Consider the following 14,584-nt stretch of genomic DNA (forward strand, 5'->3'; position numbering starts at 1 on the left):
TGTTCATTCATTCACTCTATGGGGATCAAAGCACATGATCCATCTTTATCATCCTCATTGTATCACAAGGAACCATTGGAAGGATCTTTTTCTTCTCATTATTGTTTGTTCATTGATACCTTTACAAGATGCATTTTTCCATATATAATCTTAGATACAAGGATTTAGTCATGAGTTATTATTATACACTGTCAATTGGAGTTCAAGGAACCTAGATTTATTGCCTAAAACTTTGTCATGAATTGATATACCCATAATTACTCTCTCTCTCTCTCTCTCTCTCTCTGTGATATATGCTCAATTAAACCAGTTCAACATAGTGAGATATAAAATGTTGTATAATTGCCAGAGGAGTATAAACAGATGGTGTTTGCTGAAAACAGATCTGAAACTGCTGCAAGATGACATTTCCCCCCTACTAATTAAGTTGTGTTTCTTCTAATATGCTATAAAAAGGATAACAGTAATCAATATTTGTGATCTTCATTTACAATAATATGCATCATGTTTATAATCTTCATTTATAGAGATCAGATGACTAAGTTTCAGTAGATCAGAATGCATGTAGGAAATCTTCAAACCAAAACATCATCTCCTGAACAAATGTCTAAGATTGATTAAGAGTCGCATAAATTATGATTGGGTTGTTCAAAGCTCATCATGCACAGCCAACTCATTACCATTCTGTCATGACTCAACTGAACCATTAAGTTTTTTTTCTGGACTGTGAAATTAGCTTCAGTTTTGTAAATGTTCTATGAAGAGCCAACCAAACAACAGCTTATAAAGAGATCTCACAAACTAAAAATCCATGCAGCTTAAGTTCCACTTGGTAATGAATGTGTGAGATAATTGGACATCTATTTTGTGTTGTATACAGGTCAGAGGAAAAAAAGAAGGGATTCAAGCAGTGTGCTTCCAACCTAAGATTTACCATCTCAGAACAAGACGATATCAAGTGATTCCTTACCCTTGTAAAGCCTGGGGCATGCAAGGGAATCTATGTCAGAGGATTTCCTTCATCTCTGAGAGAAGGGTGGCACCAGTGCAAGTATTGACTATTTTTGGCTGCCTCTTTTAACCTTGCATGACTGCAGATGAGAAAATTTACCAGAAAGGGATAACCACAAGATAAAAAGGAATACCATTAACCCAAGAAGAAAAGGAGCAGCATGGTATTGTGTGGAAGAAGAAAAAGGCTGCCTTGATATCCCATCATGAACCCACCTTTCCTTCCATGATGAGATAGAGGTGCCCACTCCAACAGAGCCACCTTCAGATCAAACAAGGCAACCACAGCAACTCAGCAAGACTTACCTTCTTCGCCAAAAAGAAATCAGCATCTTTTTACTCAGAGAGAGAGAGAGAGAGAGAGAGAGAGAGATGGTCCTCTTGGTAAGTGAAGATACTGACATTGAGAGAGAGAGAGAGAGAGAGAGAGAGAGAGAGAGGGAAGATGAGGTAGAAGGCATTGGCATCCACATAGTGTGGCTCCTTCGATTAATTCTTTGGTCACTCTCTGTAGTTTCCCACAGCTTTATTGAACTGCAACTGAGGTATATGCCCACTTCCAAAGGATGATGACTGCAGTTCAAGAAAGCTGTGGAAGACTACAAAGAGGGCCATCCATCATGCACATACATAGACACACAGTGAGGAGAAGATGGGAAAGGAGGAGGAGGAGGAGGAGGAGGAGGAAGAAGAATAAGAGGAGGAGGAGGAGGTCTTGGGAATGAGAGTGCTGGGGATGAGAAGCTGGATACTTATAGAGGAGGGAAAGGTGGGGGGGAGGGGTTCCCTTCATGGGGTTGGTGGGAGACTGATAACCCAATCCCGAGAAGAATATAGACCTCCTCAAACTGACCTCTTTACCCTTCCCTTTCCTTTGCTCTCCTCAGTTACAGACTATTTGCAGTACAATTCACATTCGACCATAAAAAGTTGACCACTTTCTGAGTCCTCCTGCTATGAATACATTATGGAGGACTGACAGTAGTGCAGTATTTTTTTGTGTCCTTATGGAAAAAGGTCAGTTCCTGTTGGAAGTTGTGGTGGCTGATAGGGCTCATTATTTACTCATGGAAAAGCTGACCGGAGCCTGCTTCTTTGTTTACGGCTCAAAGTTTCAGTAGGCTTCGCTGCACAGTGTTGGTAGATTGGGGGGTGGTAAATTCCTTTTTCTCTTTCTTTCTTCTCTAAACATAACTAGTATTTGTATCCAACTTAGTAATAATAATTGATCATATTACCAACATGGACCAACAAAAAAGGATGCTCCATGTTGGGAATAGCATTTGACCAAGTCAAAGACATGGGTGATTGACTCAAAAGGGGTGAAATTTGCATATAACTCCTCGCATTATTGGTTTATTGCATGAGTCCTCCACAACAGCCATCCGTGAAATGGGGAGGGAGGTCGCGTTGTCGGGTCGGAGTGGCAGACACCCCACTTAGTACGCGCGCCCGACCCGAGACGGGCGCGTCCGTTAAGGTCGCTGTGACGGTAAACCATTTTGACCACCGTCTCCCCACTGCGACCAATTCCACTTCTTCTTCTTCTTCTCTCTCTCTTTTCATCTTGTCCTCCTCCTTCTCCGAGACTGTTCGATTTGAAGGTCTACTTCGAGAGCACGCCCGACACAGGAAATCGCTTCCCTGCCTCCACAGACGATTACAGGACAGCTCCAAGGGTTTGTCCCACTTGATCTGCCCACTAGCAATTCCTGCAACAAATTCTGGGGGCATGTGGATCTGTTAATTCTGGCGACGACCGCACTCCTCCTCCGCCTTGTTTCTTCTGCTGTGTGACTTGGTGAGATGAGTGAGGAGGACCTTTCAAGGACGGTGGAGATCTGTGCAAAGGATGGGTTGGGAGTGCAAGACCATTGCCTCCTACCTTGGGTTGCTGCATGCATCTGGTCTTCACTGCTCTCGAAGACCAAAACCTGGGGTTCCTTTTTCCCATTTGGATCTCTTCAGGCTTATGGAGTATGTATGGACAAACCACTGAGTTACTACTACATGGCATCATGTTCCTCCTTCCTTCCTCTTAAACCCGGCAAAAATGGTGCATATGTGCGCCATATGATTGCAGCATCAGAGCTGGCAAACACTAGGCCGGATGACTTGGGTCCCTCCATGAAGATTTGTTGGATCTATTAGATCTTGTCCGTATTCTTTTAATGCTGAGGTGATATGGATTTTAGGCTGTGATCGGGGAATCTGTCGCCTCCTAACCTGACATAAACCAGTGGATTACCACCCGCTAATCTGTCTTTTTTTAGCCTTTTGTTTTTTTTTCTATCAGAGATATATATATATATATGTATATTAGACGGTGGGAGGATACAGATATCTACTGCTGTGACGTTCGGTAGATGAAGACATGGAAGGCATCATGTGAGAGTGTTACTGCATGGATAGCTCGAGTCATCAGCAGTACGAGGTCGGTCTTGACCGACTGTTTTTGTACCAGCAGGTGGGCACGTGCTATGAACTGTCAATTCATCGTCACGTACGTTTGTACCGCCAAGTTGGTTTTATTTTGGGGGAGGAAACACGTATGGATTGGTGGAGTGGTTATTTGGAGGAGAAAAAGCAGGCAACGGGAAAGAAAGCAACAGTGGCAATTATTTGAGGGACAAGTCGGTCAGTGGATGGACAAGTGATGAACCTGTGAACGGCTAGTGATCATGAGGATAACGATGATGGTAGTGTGGCTATTTCTCTCACTAGTCGGAACCGACGTGGCACCAAAGCGATCGCTTCCGCCACTCACACCCGAAACGTGTTCGTATTTGCAAGTTTACCTTTCGAGAAAAGCCTTCGTTGGTGCCGTCATGTCACTGACGTGGGGTTGTTGGATCCACCGATACGGACGTAATCACGCCGACGAACCCTCCGCCATGTTGGGCTGTAGTTTCGTCGATTCAACTTGAATTGGATTCTTCTGTCGATTTGGGTCGGATAAAATCCCGTTCGGATCGGATGATATCGGATTCTGGCTATAAACCAAAGTTCGATACCGAGTGCGTCAGGAGTTCACGTGGGGTACTACAGCAGTTTGAACTCGTGGCTATGTATCTGTTGCTTAATCTACGCTTCTTCTTTTTTAACTACTAAATTAGTGGAGACAAATTTATAATTTCGACTATTTCATGAAATGCAATCGATATCGATTAGAATCAATGATTAGGGTATAGGAATCATTCACCAGACTATGTTTAAGATAGAAACCATTTATTTATCCGCATGCATTGAGATGGTGAAAATATGGAGAGCTTAATACTACTTTCTGAAAGGCACAATAATATCAACTCTCTCTCTCTCTCTCTCTCTCTCTCTCTTCTCTCTCTATCTGTATCTACACATGGACACAATATAGATATGCAAACAAGATGAGCTTTATAAATGTGTCACAGAAAATCTTTGAGTTCACACAAGAATGAAGGTCTGGAACAGTACACCATTGTATGTACAAATATAGCAATTATTAGCAATTCTCCAGCACAATATAGATGGGTTCTTTTGTTGATCTCAGCGAGATGCATTCAGGACCTGTAATAGAATGAAGACTAAAACAAATCATTATGCGGTTAACTATCATTCTGTTTATAACAAGCTAAAGGTTCCGCGGACGATAGTATTAAAAAAATTGTCTACTCAACAGTAATAAAGTATAATTAGGATGAAGATAACTGGCTTATCATTCCGGTCGGACATCATATATATAACAAGGAAATTATGGCAGATAATTACATTTGAACGTTTTTTTTTTCATGCCGCCTTCAAAAAAATACTTGTATACATATACACAGCCAAATTCAAGAGGCAGCAAAATACGAAAACAACCAAATCATGATTTACCATCTGTTTTCACTCAAGCAGGTTAAGGATTCGAGATATCAGCTACCAGATATATAAAGCCAAACATACGGATATTTTCAAATTATCAAGAATTGTGCTTCTTTAATTCGGTCCTTTCATGGCCAAGAATGTTAATGTAAAGATCCGTCAATTTGTTTCTAGCAAGGCTTAATTTGAACAAATAATAGTTTCAGCGACCCATTTCCAATGGTTTTAACCAAATAGCACAAGCAATTTTCTAAGGAGGTGCTTTCACTCTACTGACAAAAGACAACCAAGATGCAGAAAACTACTAACCTCACTGCTATTACTTAAGAGTCGAATTGAATTTAGCTACCAGAGTATAGAATTGATTAAAGACAGAGCATTGCTTCCAACAATATAGAGGAATATGGGCATCGGACAATAAATAGAGGAATATGGGCATAGAATCTGGAACAGAACTTCTAACCTGACTGGTCGGTTTGTTTTTCAACTACTACGATAGTTGTTTCTAACACAGAAGAGTCCTTTCTCTAACTTCAGATTCGACCACCTCTCACATTCACCATGGCACTATGCCACCTTGGTCAGGGCGGGCTGCTTACCCCACCTCACCAATATGAATTTTATCTGCTCTCTATCCCCTTTGTATTTGAGTTTATATGTCGCTATATCAAACAGTTTTCGTTCATCGTATACAGTTTCCAACTTTACATGATGTGATTTTTGGTCCAAAGAATATCTCATTCTTAATCAAAATATATACAACAGGATGGATCAGAAAGGGAAGAATAAACCAAATCTAAATCCATTCGGTCCCTCTTTCACAATTTGCATATTATAAGGAAAATAGGAATTTCAGCAAATCTCAACCCTCCAGTAAAACCAACATAATGGCAGTGCATGCAGAGAACTTTCATGATATGCATCACTATGTCCCATGCCAGTAGCTGAACTGCAAGTGGATTCCTTTCAATAATCCCATTTCTAGGAAGTTCCATTTGCAGGTGGGTTTTACATGAATATAAGCAAATATAAGGAGCACAACCAAGGACCTGTGATTAAGATAGATATAGTTACATAACAAAAGATTATTATGTGGAATAGATGATTATACAAAGATTGCTCTTCTAAAAGTATTCACTAAACAACCAAAGTTACATGACGTAACAACTTGAAGCTGGTCAGATGCATGAGCATGTGACTAGCATGGGGGCAAAGAGCAAAAGACACTTAACATGACAGCAGAAGATCAGTGGAGGCATGATAATTGGCAGGACAATTGCTTCTAGCCTTAGACGGACAGAACTAAGTACCTATTTTCAAAGTACAACTTCACTACCAGACACCGCTTAGGACATGAGTATCCCCATGCAATCCCTCCACGTAAATTTTTAATTCTAATGGGGACATATTGTGCATTGCAATGGGAAAAGTAGACATGCTGACTACAAACAGGGGGTGTCCAGGTTCATTTTGGACATAGCTATAGCGACGTTACCATGACAAGAAAGATGTCCCTTGAATAACATGCACAAAAAATATGGACTGAAACAATGACTATGAGCCTCAAACTTTATATTTTGAGAAAACTTAACATTGCAAGATTACTAAAAAATCAAGTTGATTACAACTTGAAACATTTACTTCGGTGATCTTTGATTCTGGGTTTTGGGTATCTCACTTGTCATTGCCGATTACCTCAATCTTACAGCAACATAAGATTCCAAGTTTTGGTCAGAATGATGTGAGCATAAAAATAATTAATCCACGAGATGGACATTATGCTCAGCCAACCCACTGTAATACCCCATAAAGCAAACGACTACCTAGATGATCCAAATCAAAACCAACCCAAATCAGTACAAACTATCTAAAGAAGTTTCAAAGAAAAGATTAAATGGGCATAATGCCACCATCGTCCTCCTCCAGTCACAAGACATCTTTCCCTTGAATTGTGGTTTTTTCAAACCTTAAGCCCTCCACTTACCAAAGGCCTTTGCCTCTAGTGATAATTAATTGTGTTAAGATCTATACACAAGACGTGGTGATTTGTGCTGATTAAAAGTGCTCATCATCGAGTATCTATTTTATCATCATTTAGTAGGCAATTAAACACCAAATTCATTAGACTTATTTATAACTTATACCCAACCAACCATAATCACCAATCAAATATTCTGTTACAATGAAGCTCCATATTTTAAACAGGGACTTTGAATGTTCCATAAAATGTCAAAAGTTGGAGGCAAAAGTCCTCAGGTCACATTGAAGTATGATTCTTCCCCTACACTGAAATTGTTACTCCAATACACTTCTTAAGAAAGATATACAATTTATCATCATACTGAGGAAGTCCAAATTTTCAAGTCCCGTAAATGGTAAATATATAATTTATAACAACACAATTTGATAGAATCTTTCGAGAGGCATTTAGAGCATACAGCTAAGGTCCTTTGGATCTTTGCTCTATGTGAAAATTCAAAAAACTTAATGTGACAAATTTAGCTACCAAGTATTTCATTCTATCACAACTTAATACTCTTTTACTCGCAAAACCAGAATTTGATCTATGTACCTAACACAGCACCTAAGCATTCAATAGAACTCCATTACACACTTTAGATTAAGAAAAAGTCATCGTCCATAATCTAAGACTTCAGCAACCAAAATTGTGAAAAGAAAAATGTAAAGCAGGATTATGATATTGAACAGTGATTAACAAGTTTTACCAACAGCGTCATATAGGATTATGAAAAGTCATTCTCAGAGTAGGGGTGACCATGGTTGGATTCAAACCGGAACCAGAAACCAAATGGGGTCGATGGTCTGGTTCGGACTGCCGAAACGAACCAGAACCGAGGCCATGCGGTTCGATTCCAATTCCTGGAAATTGAAACCAGAACCGACGGTTCCAAAATGGCTTAATGACATGGTTTCGGATCCTAGTGCAGTATTTTTTTTTAATTCAATAGGAACAAGAACTGAACTGGCGGTTTCGGAACCAGAACCGGAACCATCTGAAACCAGTTCGGTTCCGGTTCCCAACTTTGCAAAACCGAAACCGGTGATCCAAAACCATGGTCACCCTTATCTCAGAGTTCTTGGTCATATGGAAACTAGAAGCTCAATAACAAAGTATAAGCACCTCCACGATAACTTTTTTGTGAACTTTGGAGATTCAGCTTGATGTTGATGTTTATTGAAAATGTAAAGAAGAAAATGGAAACAAATGAAAAGCAAGAGGAAGTAATTATATAAGAGATGCAAGGAAGAAATGACATTAACAAGGGGCAAAGTCTTCTTGTGTTCAAGAGATCAATTTCAAGCGACACAAATAAATCAGGTATTATAAGAATTTGATTATGCTTTTAGCTGATCAATTTTGCTTCTTTCCTTCCAAACACCAACCATCCTGCACTTGACATCAGATCACTGATATTTGCTCAACCTTTCAGTTATGGTCTACATCTGATGAAAAATTTATTCCCACGGTATGCGGAGGCAGTTGCCAAACAATTTATGCACAATTAAAGGAAGAGATGAAAGCCTAGATAACAACAATGAAAAATCAAGTGTTTTTAGCAAAAAATCATTCTCTAACCTACGCTCACGAACAAGTGTCGCAGAATACCAACATCAAGAGCATATGAAACACACGAAAATGATCGCTATTGACATACTTAAATTCCCCTATTTTGATGTTAGGCAAGCAGTAAAAGAAAAAGGTAAACTACCAGAAAAGAGAAGAAGTCACCTTGGCACAGGAGCTAACCCCTGGCCTTGAGCTCAGCGAGGCGCCTGGAGAGATCATCCTCGTCGACGGTCTCCTTCTCCTTGGCAGGTGGGATGGCGTGAGACGCCGCCTGCGGGAGGCCGACGGAGACCTCGAGGCCGTAGTCGTCGGCAACTTGCTGCATGAGGCTGTTGACCTCGGTCTCGGGGGTGGAGAGGCTGGTCGACCCGGCCATGGCGCCCTCCATGAACTCGGCCTGGACCTCCATGTTGACGAACTGTCGCTCGAACTGATCCATGGTCTCGGACATCTTTTGGAGGTTGCCGGAGGTGAGGGCGGAGTCGAGGGACTTGACGATGGAGCCCATAGACTTGCCGATGGCCTGCATCTTGGCCTGGGTGTCGAGGCGGGCGACGACGGCGTCGAGGCGGGAGGAGAGGCGGAGGTAATTCATCTGCTCCGTGCGCTTGCGGATGGCGTTCTCGGCGTAGATCCGGGCGCCGTCCATGTTGCCCTTCTCGATCGCCTTCTTGACCTTGAGCTTCTCGGACTTCTCGTCCTTCTCGCACTTGCGCGCCTGCCGCTGCAGGCTCTTGGACGTGAACTTGAGCTCCATGATCTGGTTCATCAGCTTCTCGGTGTTCCCCATGTCACCAAGGAACCGATTGATCGATCGAGGAAGACTTAGGGTTAGGGTTCGTTCGACGCCACGCCGAGGGGGCCGTCTTTGAGGAAATGGGAACGAGGCGAAGGCTTAGAAGCGAAGGTCGGGTCAACGATTAATTGGGCCGAGCGCGTCTCGCATCGAGGCCGACACGGAGACCCGGAACGCGTGCGTGCCGCAGAAGCATCGAATCCCGACCATTCGAATAGGCATAATTTTTCTCCTTTTAATATTATATATATATATATATATAATTTATTATTGACGATGAAAAAGAATATTATTTTGAGATAACAACCAACCGATTATAATTTTAGTTATATATAAAATATGATCTAATTATTAAATCTCTCATTCAATCTGAGTAGTTTCCCATTTTAATTCCAATTGATAAAAATCACGATCTCAAGTAATTACCGAATCGTACATCGATCGATCGATCGATCAAAAATTTACTGTCATCTGATGTAAACTCGAAGGCAATTAATTACCAAACCTACATCGATCGATCAAAAGGATGTTGTATTTCTATTTTACAAAAATAATAAAAAGTCACTAGAAAACAAGTATTAGGCGACAAAAAAACAACTCCAATAATTAAAGCCCACCATCCAAGACACCAAACATTTAGTGTCAACATTCTTCTATCGCCATCACCATCCGAATTGCTGTTTCTAATCTTAGGAATCGACATGATTTACCGTAATGAATCATGAGCACCTTACAAGTAGAAGACAAGAGAAAAATGGGCTCGTAAAGCGTAGCCCACACTGCAGAAACATACTTGGCAGTCCGATGTGTCTCTTTCAGAGACGCCAAAAGGCTCGGTTATCGGATGGGAACGGAAGGACGCCAACGAGGACGCTCCGACAAACGTTTGGTGGACAACACATGGAGGGGTCGGAGTGGGTAAACCACTGCTTCGGATCCTTCGCTACAAATCCAAATGTTGGGGAGATTTGATTTCTTTATTTATTCTTATTTTAAAAGACTTCTCTTCTTCTTCTTCTTTTTTTTCATATGATTTTTTTAAAAATATTTATATTTTAGATATTTTCTCTATTTTATTTTTTTTGTTCAAATAGTACTCTAATTTTTAAATACACCTAAATCACTCTTTAAAAATCATTTTGCTTGTTATTATAGTATTTTTATCGTCACAACAAAAGCACTATAAAATATACTTAAAAATATTTTAATTAAAATAAATAAATTTAAATATATGATATTGAAATGATTTATGGGCAATGACAACCAAATATGCAGATGTCACTTACAGTAATATTTATAGTATTTTTAATATATCGATAAAGCATCGTAAACGCTATTTAAGAACATTATAAACGAGCCAAATGAAAATAGCATAACAATTTAAAATCGATAAAACAACGAGTGAAAATATTAGATAAGAAAATTATTATTTGAGAAAAATCAAAAGTGGTAATTTTAAAAATACCCTAAGAAAATCATCTGATGAAAATTTTTTAGTCAATTTTTTTCACTAGTTTTGGATCTTTTAGTATTATATTATAATGATGAAAATAATTTAAAGCTATCGAAAAAAATACTATAGATGATATCATCTATTTAGTTATCATTGTTCATAAATCATATTATATTTTAAAACTTATAATTGGTTTAGTCGAAATTAGGAGTCTATTTAGATCATTTACAATGTTTTCAAATAATTTTTTTTTATCCATCATTATAATGTTGGGAGATGTTGTTCAACTATTATAAATACACATATAAAGTATAGTCATTATAATGTTTCTATTAAAATACTAAAAATATTAAAAATATATAAATAATATTATATTATGTCTTTTTGGGTGTCATTATTCATAAGCCATTAGGATGTCAAATTTCTAGACCTAAAGTGAGTTTGATCAAGGTTATAAGCATATCTATATAATTTATAATGTTTTCAAACAGATTTTATCGTGTTTTTAATGCGATAGTCGAAACAACATAACAAGACGAAACACTATAATAATTAACGAGAAAAAAAAATATCATCAAGTCGATGAGAATATTTTAAATATAATTTATTTAATACATAAATACCATTTTGGGGAAAACAAAAAACACAAAAACAGGAAGCTATCTTTTGAAATAAACGAGAAAGATAAGTCTTTTTCAGAATAAATCGAACTACAATGAATGGATGAGATTTACACAGTGAATGGATCGGATCTTATCGTAATTGGTATTCTCGAGTGCCGGAGAGACACGATTTAGCCACAGGGTGATGAGGGAGGGAGGGAGGGCCCACCCCTTGCCATGGGAGAAAGGGAAAGAATGGTCACGGGTTCGCTTGCCTCCAAACACCAAATCTAAAAGCGCCCAGGAGCCCTTCACGGACTGCTCATCTCCCTCTCTCGATCTTATCGGACTCTGTCCTCTGTGTGCGCCTCTGCAAGTTGTTCTCCTGAAGGTTAACCCTGTTCGGAGAGCGTCCTCTAACTCACACCACAAGTTAATGTGGTGCGAGGACAAGCTAGTTAGGTTTATTCCTTACGAGCCTCATGCAGCTACCCTACATTAATATCATGCATACATTTCTTGAGGCCGGAGGTGGGAACCAAGTTGACGTGGTCACATGATATGAGAAATCTTTGTGGTCGCCCTCATTCCCAGAAAACTACATAAGCTAAAGTACAAACGGTAGAGCATTGCTGGTTCAGTGCTGCATCCATGGCTGCCAGGAACTACTGAGTCACGAATCATGAATGGGAGGCACTCCTCCTCCTTGACATCCACCAATTAAAGAACATGTTTTTACTCCACACGTATCCTCAGGTGGACTCCAGGAGGAAGATAAAACTGTGGCATCTCACAATATCTAGCTGGGACGCAAACCTATGGAATCTTTCCATGCGTCCTGAAGGTTCAAAGCTTGCTTGTGCTGCTCCGTCAGAACAACTGGCTGTCATCTTGGCGTCGACCTTCTTGGGGTTGATATCCGACTTCCGATCGAGGTCTCCTCTCAGTAAAAGATGACTTTCACTGGGCAGAGAAAGGGGAGTGGGGAGGAAAAGAGCTCACCAATTTGCTGACTAAAGTCGAGTAGCATTGATTGATGTGTGCCAAAACCCTGTCGTTTCCTCTACTTGCATCTGAATCCTCCAGATCTGGAGGCATTGCGGCCATACCTGTAACGTGTTGAGCAGCACAGCGAATACCTGGGGAGCTTCATCCTGCACCACTCCCCTCACTGCTCCTCTTAAGCATGAAACGAAGCATGAGATCGACAGAGAGACTTGACATCCTTGTGAATGTTGAGCAAATCATGAAAGCTCGGTGAATAGAAACAACTCGCAAGACTGGCAGCATGCCGCTGCCCCACACTCCAGCCTAATAGGGATGTTCACGTGAAGCCTTGTAGGGCTTCGCCATCCACCCTATATAAGCCACCTTCTTCCTCCCTAAGCCTTCCACACCAAACGCTCTGCAAGAGTCCTTCAGCGATGGACTCCTCCAAGACCTCAGCCGTCCTCCTAACCTTCATGATCTTGCTCTCCTCCGTCTCCTCCATTGTTTCCTGTGACATCTGCCCTCCATCCAAGTCCAAACCACCCAAGTACAAACAACACCATAAGCCGAAGCCACCTTCCACCGGAAAACCACCTATCACGATGCCGCCCATCACCGTGCCACCTATCACAGTCCCACCCATCACCGTGCCACCAGTCATCGGCATGCCACCCATCACCGTGCCACCGGTCATCGGCAAACCACCCATCACAGTCCCACCCATCACCGTGCCACCGGTCATCGGCAAGCCACCCATCACAGTCCCACCCATCACCGTGCCACCGGTCATCGGCATGCCACCTATAACAGTCCCACCCATCACCGTGCCACCAATCATGGGCAAGCCACCTATCACAGTCCCGCCCATCACCGTGCCACCAGTCATGGGAAAGCCACCCGTCACGGCGCCGCCACTGCGTAGAGGCCCCCCAGGTGTCACCCCGTGCCCGCCGCGGCAGTCGCCGCCGCCGCCTCCTACGAGCCCCCCAGCGTCGCCCACTTGCCCTGTCGACACGCTCAAGATCGGTGCATGCGTTGATCTCCTCGGTGGCCTCGTGCACATCGGTGCCGGCGACCCAGCGGCGAACCAGTGCTGTCCCTTGCTGCAAGGACTCGTGGAGATCGAGGCGGCGGTGTGTCTGTGCACCACCATCAAGCTGAAAGTCCTCGACATGAACGTCTACGTGCCGCTGGCACTGCAGCTGCTGCTTACCTGTGGGAAGACTCCACCACCTGGTTACACGTGCACCGTCTAGAACCGAGTCAAGTCTCTCTTCTCGGAGTTAAGCCCTCCTCTTCACTTCTTCTTCCTTCCTTCTCACGTTGTTTACGACCTTGAAACATGGATTATCTCCTCGACGCCTAACAATTTCTGCTGTGGATGTAAATCCAGATTGACGAGAGGGTGGGAGAGGACGTCGTCCAAGTCGCTGATGCTGCCTTACTGTTTGTTCAGTGTACAATAGGTGTATTGTGGTCATTCGAGTTTTGTTGTCAGTTGGTTTCAGTGAGCTCTTCCAGTGAAGGAATGCATTCGTTTCCTTGTAGTTTCAGTATGTGCTGCTGAAGCAGATAATAAATAGGTGTCCAGATTTCCATTGCATGCATGCATCGCAAGTACGTAACCTAAGAGAATCCTAAACGCAAGGAAACGTCGTCTCGTGACCCTTTACTTGGCGTCTCTCTCCTGCTCAGTGTCAGAGCTGTCAGTTCCCGTCCAAGGAGTGTCTCCACCAATGGCACTTCAAAACTCTACAACAATAACGAAAACATGGTGTCTTACTCATCTTTTTCTAGGGTTCATACAACAACAGTAACAAGTGGCATAATATCTATCACAAAGGTGCTGATTTGCTTAAAACCAAGAATCAATATTTAAAAGAAAAATATTAATAGGCACATTATCCACTCCACCATATATCAAGAACATCTAAAAATAAACACCAAAATTGTTATTTAATCAGAGCGAGACACCTCTGATATTGTTCATTTCGCATTGTGCCGGATCTTTGGGAGACTCGCATCATCTTTGGAGCTAATTAGCGTCGATGAACAATCGGTTTTAGGGTCCGGCGAGGCTGGCCTATTCGAACTAAGGCTTGAGCTAGTGGAATGATCAAGTTCAACGGGCAATCTAATTTGAGCCTAAAGAAAACGAAGATTTCTGTCGGGGCCATCGTGGGTTTGTTGCCTCGAATAGATAGAGGCCATCCGTTGATACAGTGATGGATGGAGTTGGCCATGGTCGGGTGACACCATGGGAACTCTAGCTCGCTCAGGGGTTTGACGGGGACGTCGTC

The 14,584-nt window shown here is 41.8% G+C and overlaps 2 protein-coding genes across 4 annotated transcripts; one reads left to right on the forward strand and one right to left on the reverse strand.

Moving 5' to 3' along the window:
- Window positions 1-4,385: 4,385 nt before the first annotated feature.
- Window positions 4,386-9,342, reverse strand: LOC135633935 (ESCRT-related protein CHMP1-like). Of its 3 annotated transcripts, none has more exons than XM_065143948.1 (2): window positions 8,606-9,342; window positions 4,386-4,574 (listed from the first exon to the last, which is right to left on the reverse strand). In XM_065143948.1, exon 1 carries the CDS (start codon window positions 9,231-9,233, stop codon window positions 8,619-8,621), a length of 615 nt encoding a protein of 204 aa, XP_065000020.1. In that variant the 5' UTR covers window positions 9,234-9,342; the 3' UTR covers window positions 4,386-4,574; window positions 8,606-8,618. The 3 variants fall into 3 exon arrangements, with proteins under 3 accessions (XP_065000020.1, XP_065000018.1, XP_065000019.1); XM_065143946.1 differs by having other exon boundaries at window positions 4,386-4,557; window positions 8,606-9,341; XM_065143947.1 differs by lacking the exon at window positions 4,386-4,574 and adding an exon at window positions 4,596-5,903.
- Window positions 9,343-12,662: 3,320 nt separating this feature from the next.
- Window positions 12,663-13,887, forward strand: LOC135633420 (36.4 kDa proline-rich protein-like). The gene is made up of 2 exons (XM_065142847.1): window positions 12,663-13,566; window positions 13,678-13,887. Exon 1 carries the CDS (start codon window positions 12,719-12,721, stop codon window positions 13,538-13,540), a length of 822 nt encoding a protein of 273 aa, XP_064998919.1. The 5' UTR covers window positions 12,663-12,718; the 3' UTR covers window positions 13,541-13,566; window positions 13,678-13,887.
- The last annotated feature ends 697 nt before the right edge of the window (window positions 13,888-14,584 follow it).

Source organism: Musa acuminata, chromosome BXJ3-3 (assembly GCF_036884655.1).
Source record: "Musa acuminata AAA Group cultivar baxijiao chromosome BXJ3-3, Cavendish_Baxijiao_AAA, whole genome shotgun sequence".
Classification (NCBI taxonomy): Eukaryota; Viridiplantae; Streptophyta; class Magnoliopsida; order Zingiberales; family Musaceae; genus Musa; species Musa acuminata.

Excerpts from the sequence above, each read along its gene's own strand:
- LOC135633935 (XM_065143948.1), bottom strand. The coding sequence starts at position 9,233 with ATGGGGAACACCGAGAAGCTGATGAACCAGATCATGGAGCTCAAGTTC.
- LOC135633420 (XM_065142847.1), top strand. The coding sequence starts at position 12,719 with ATGGACTCCTCCAAGACCTCAGCCGTCCTCCTAACCTTCATGATCTTG.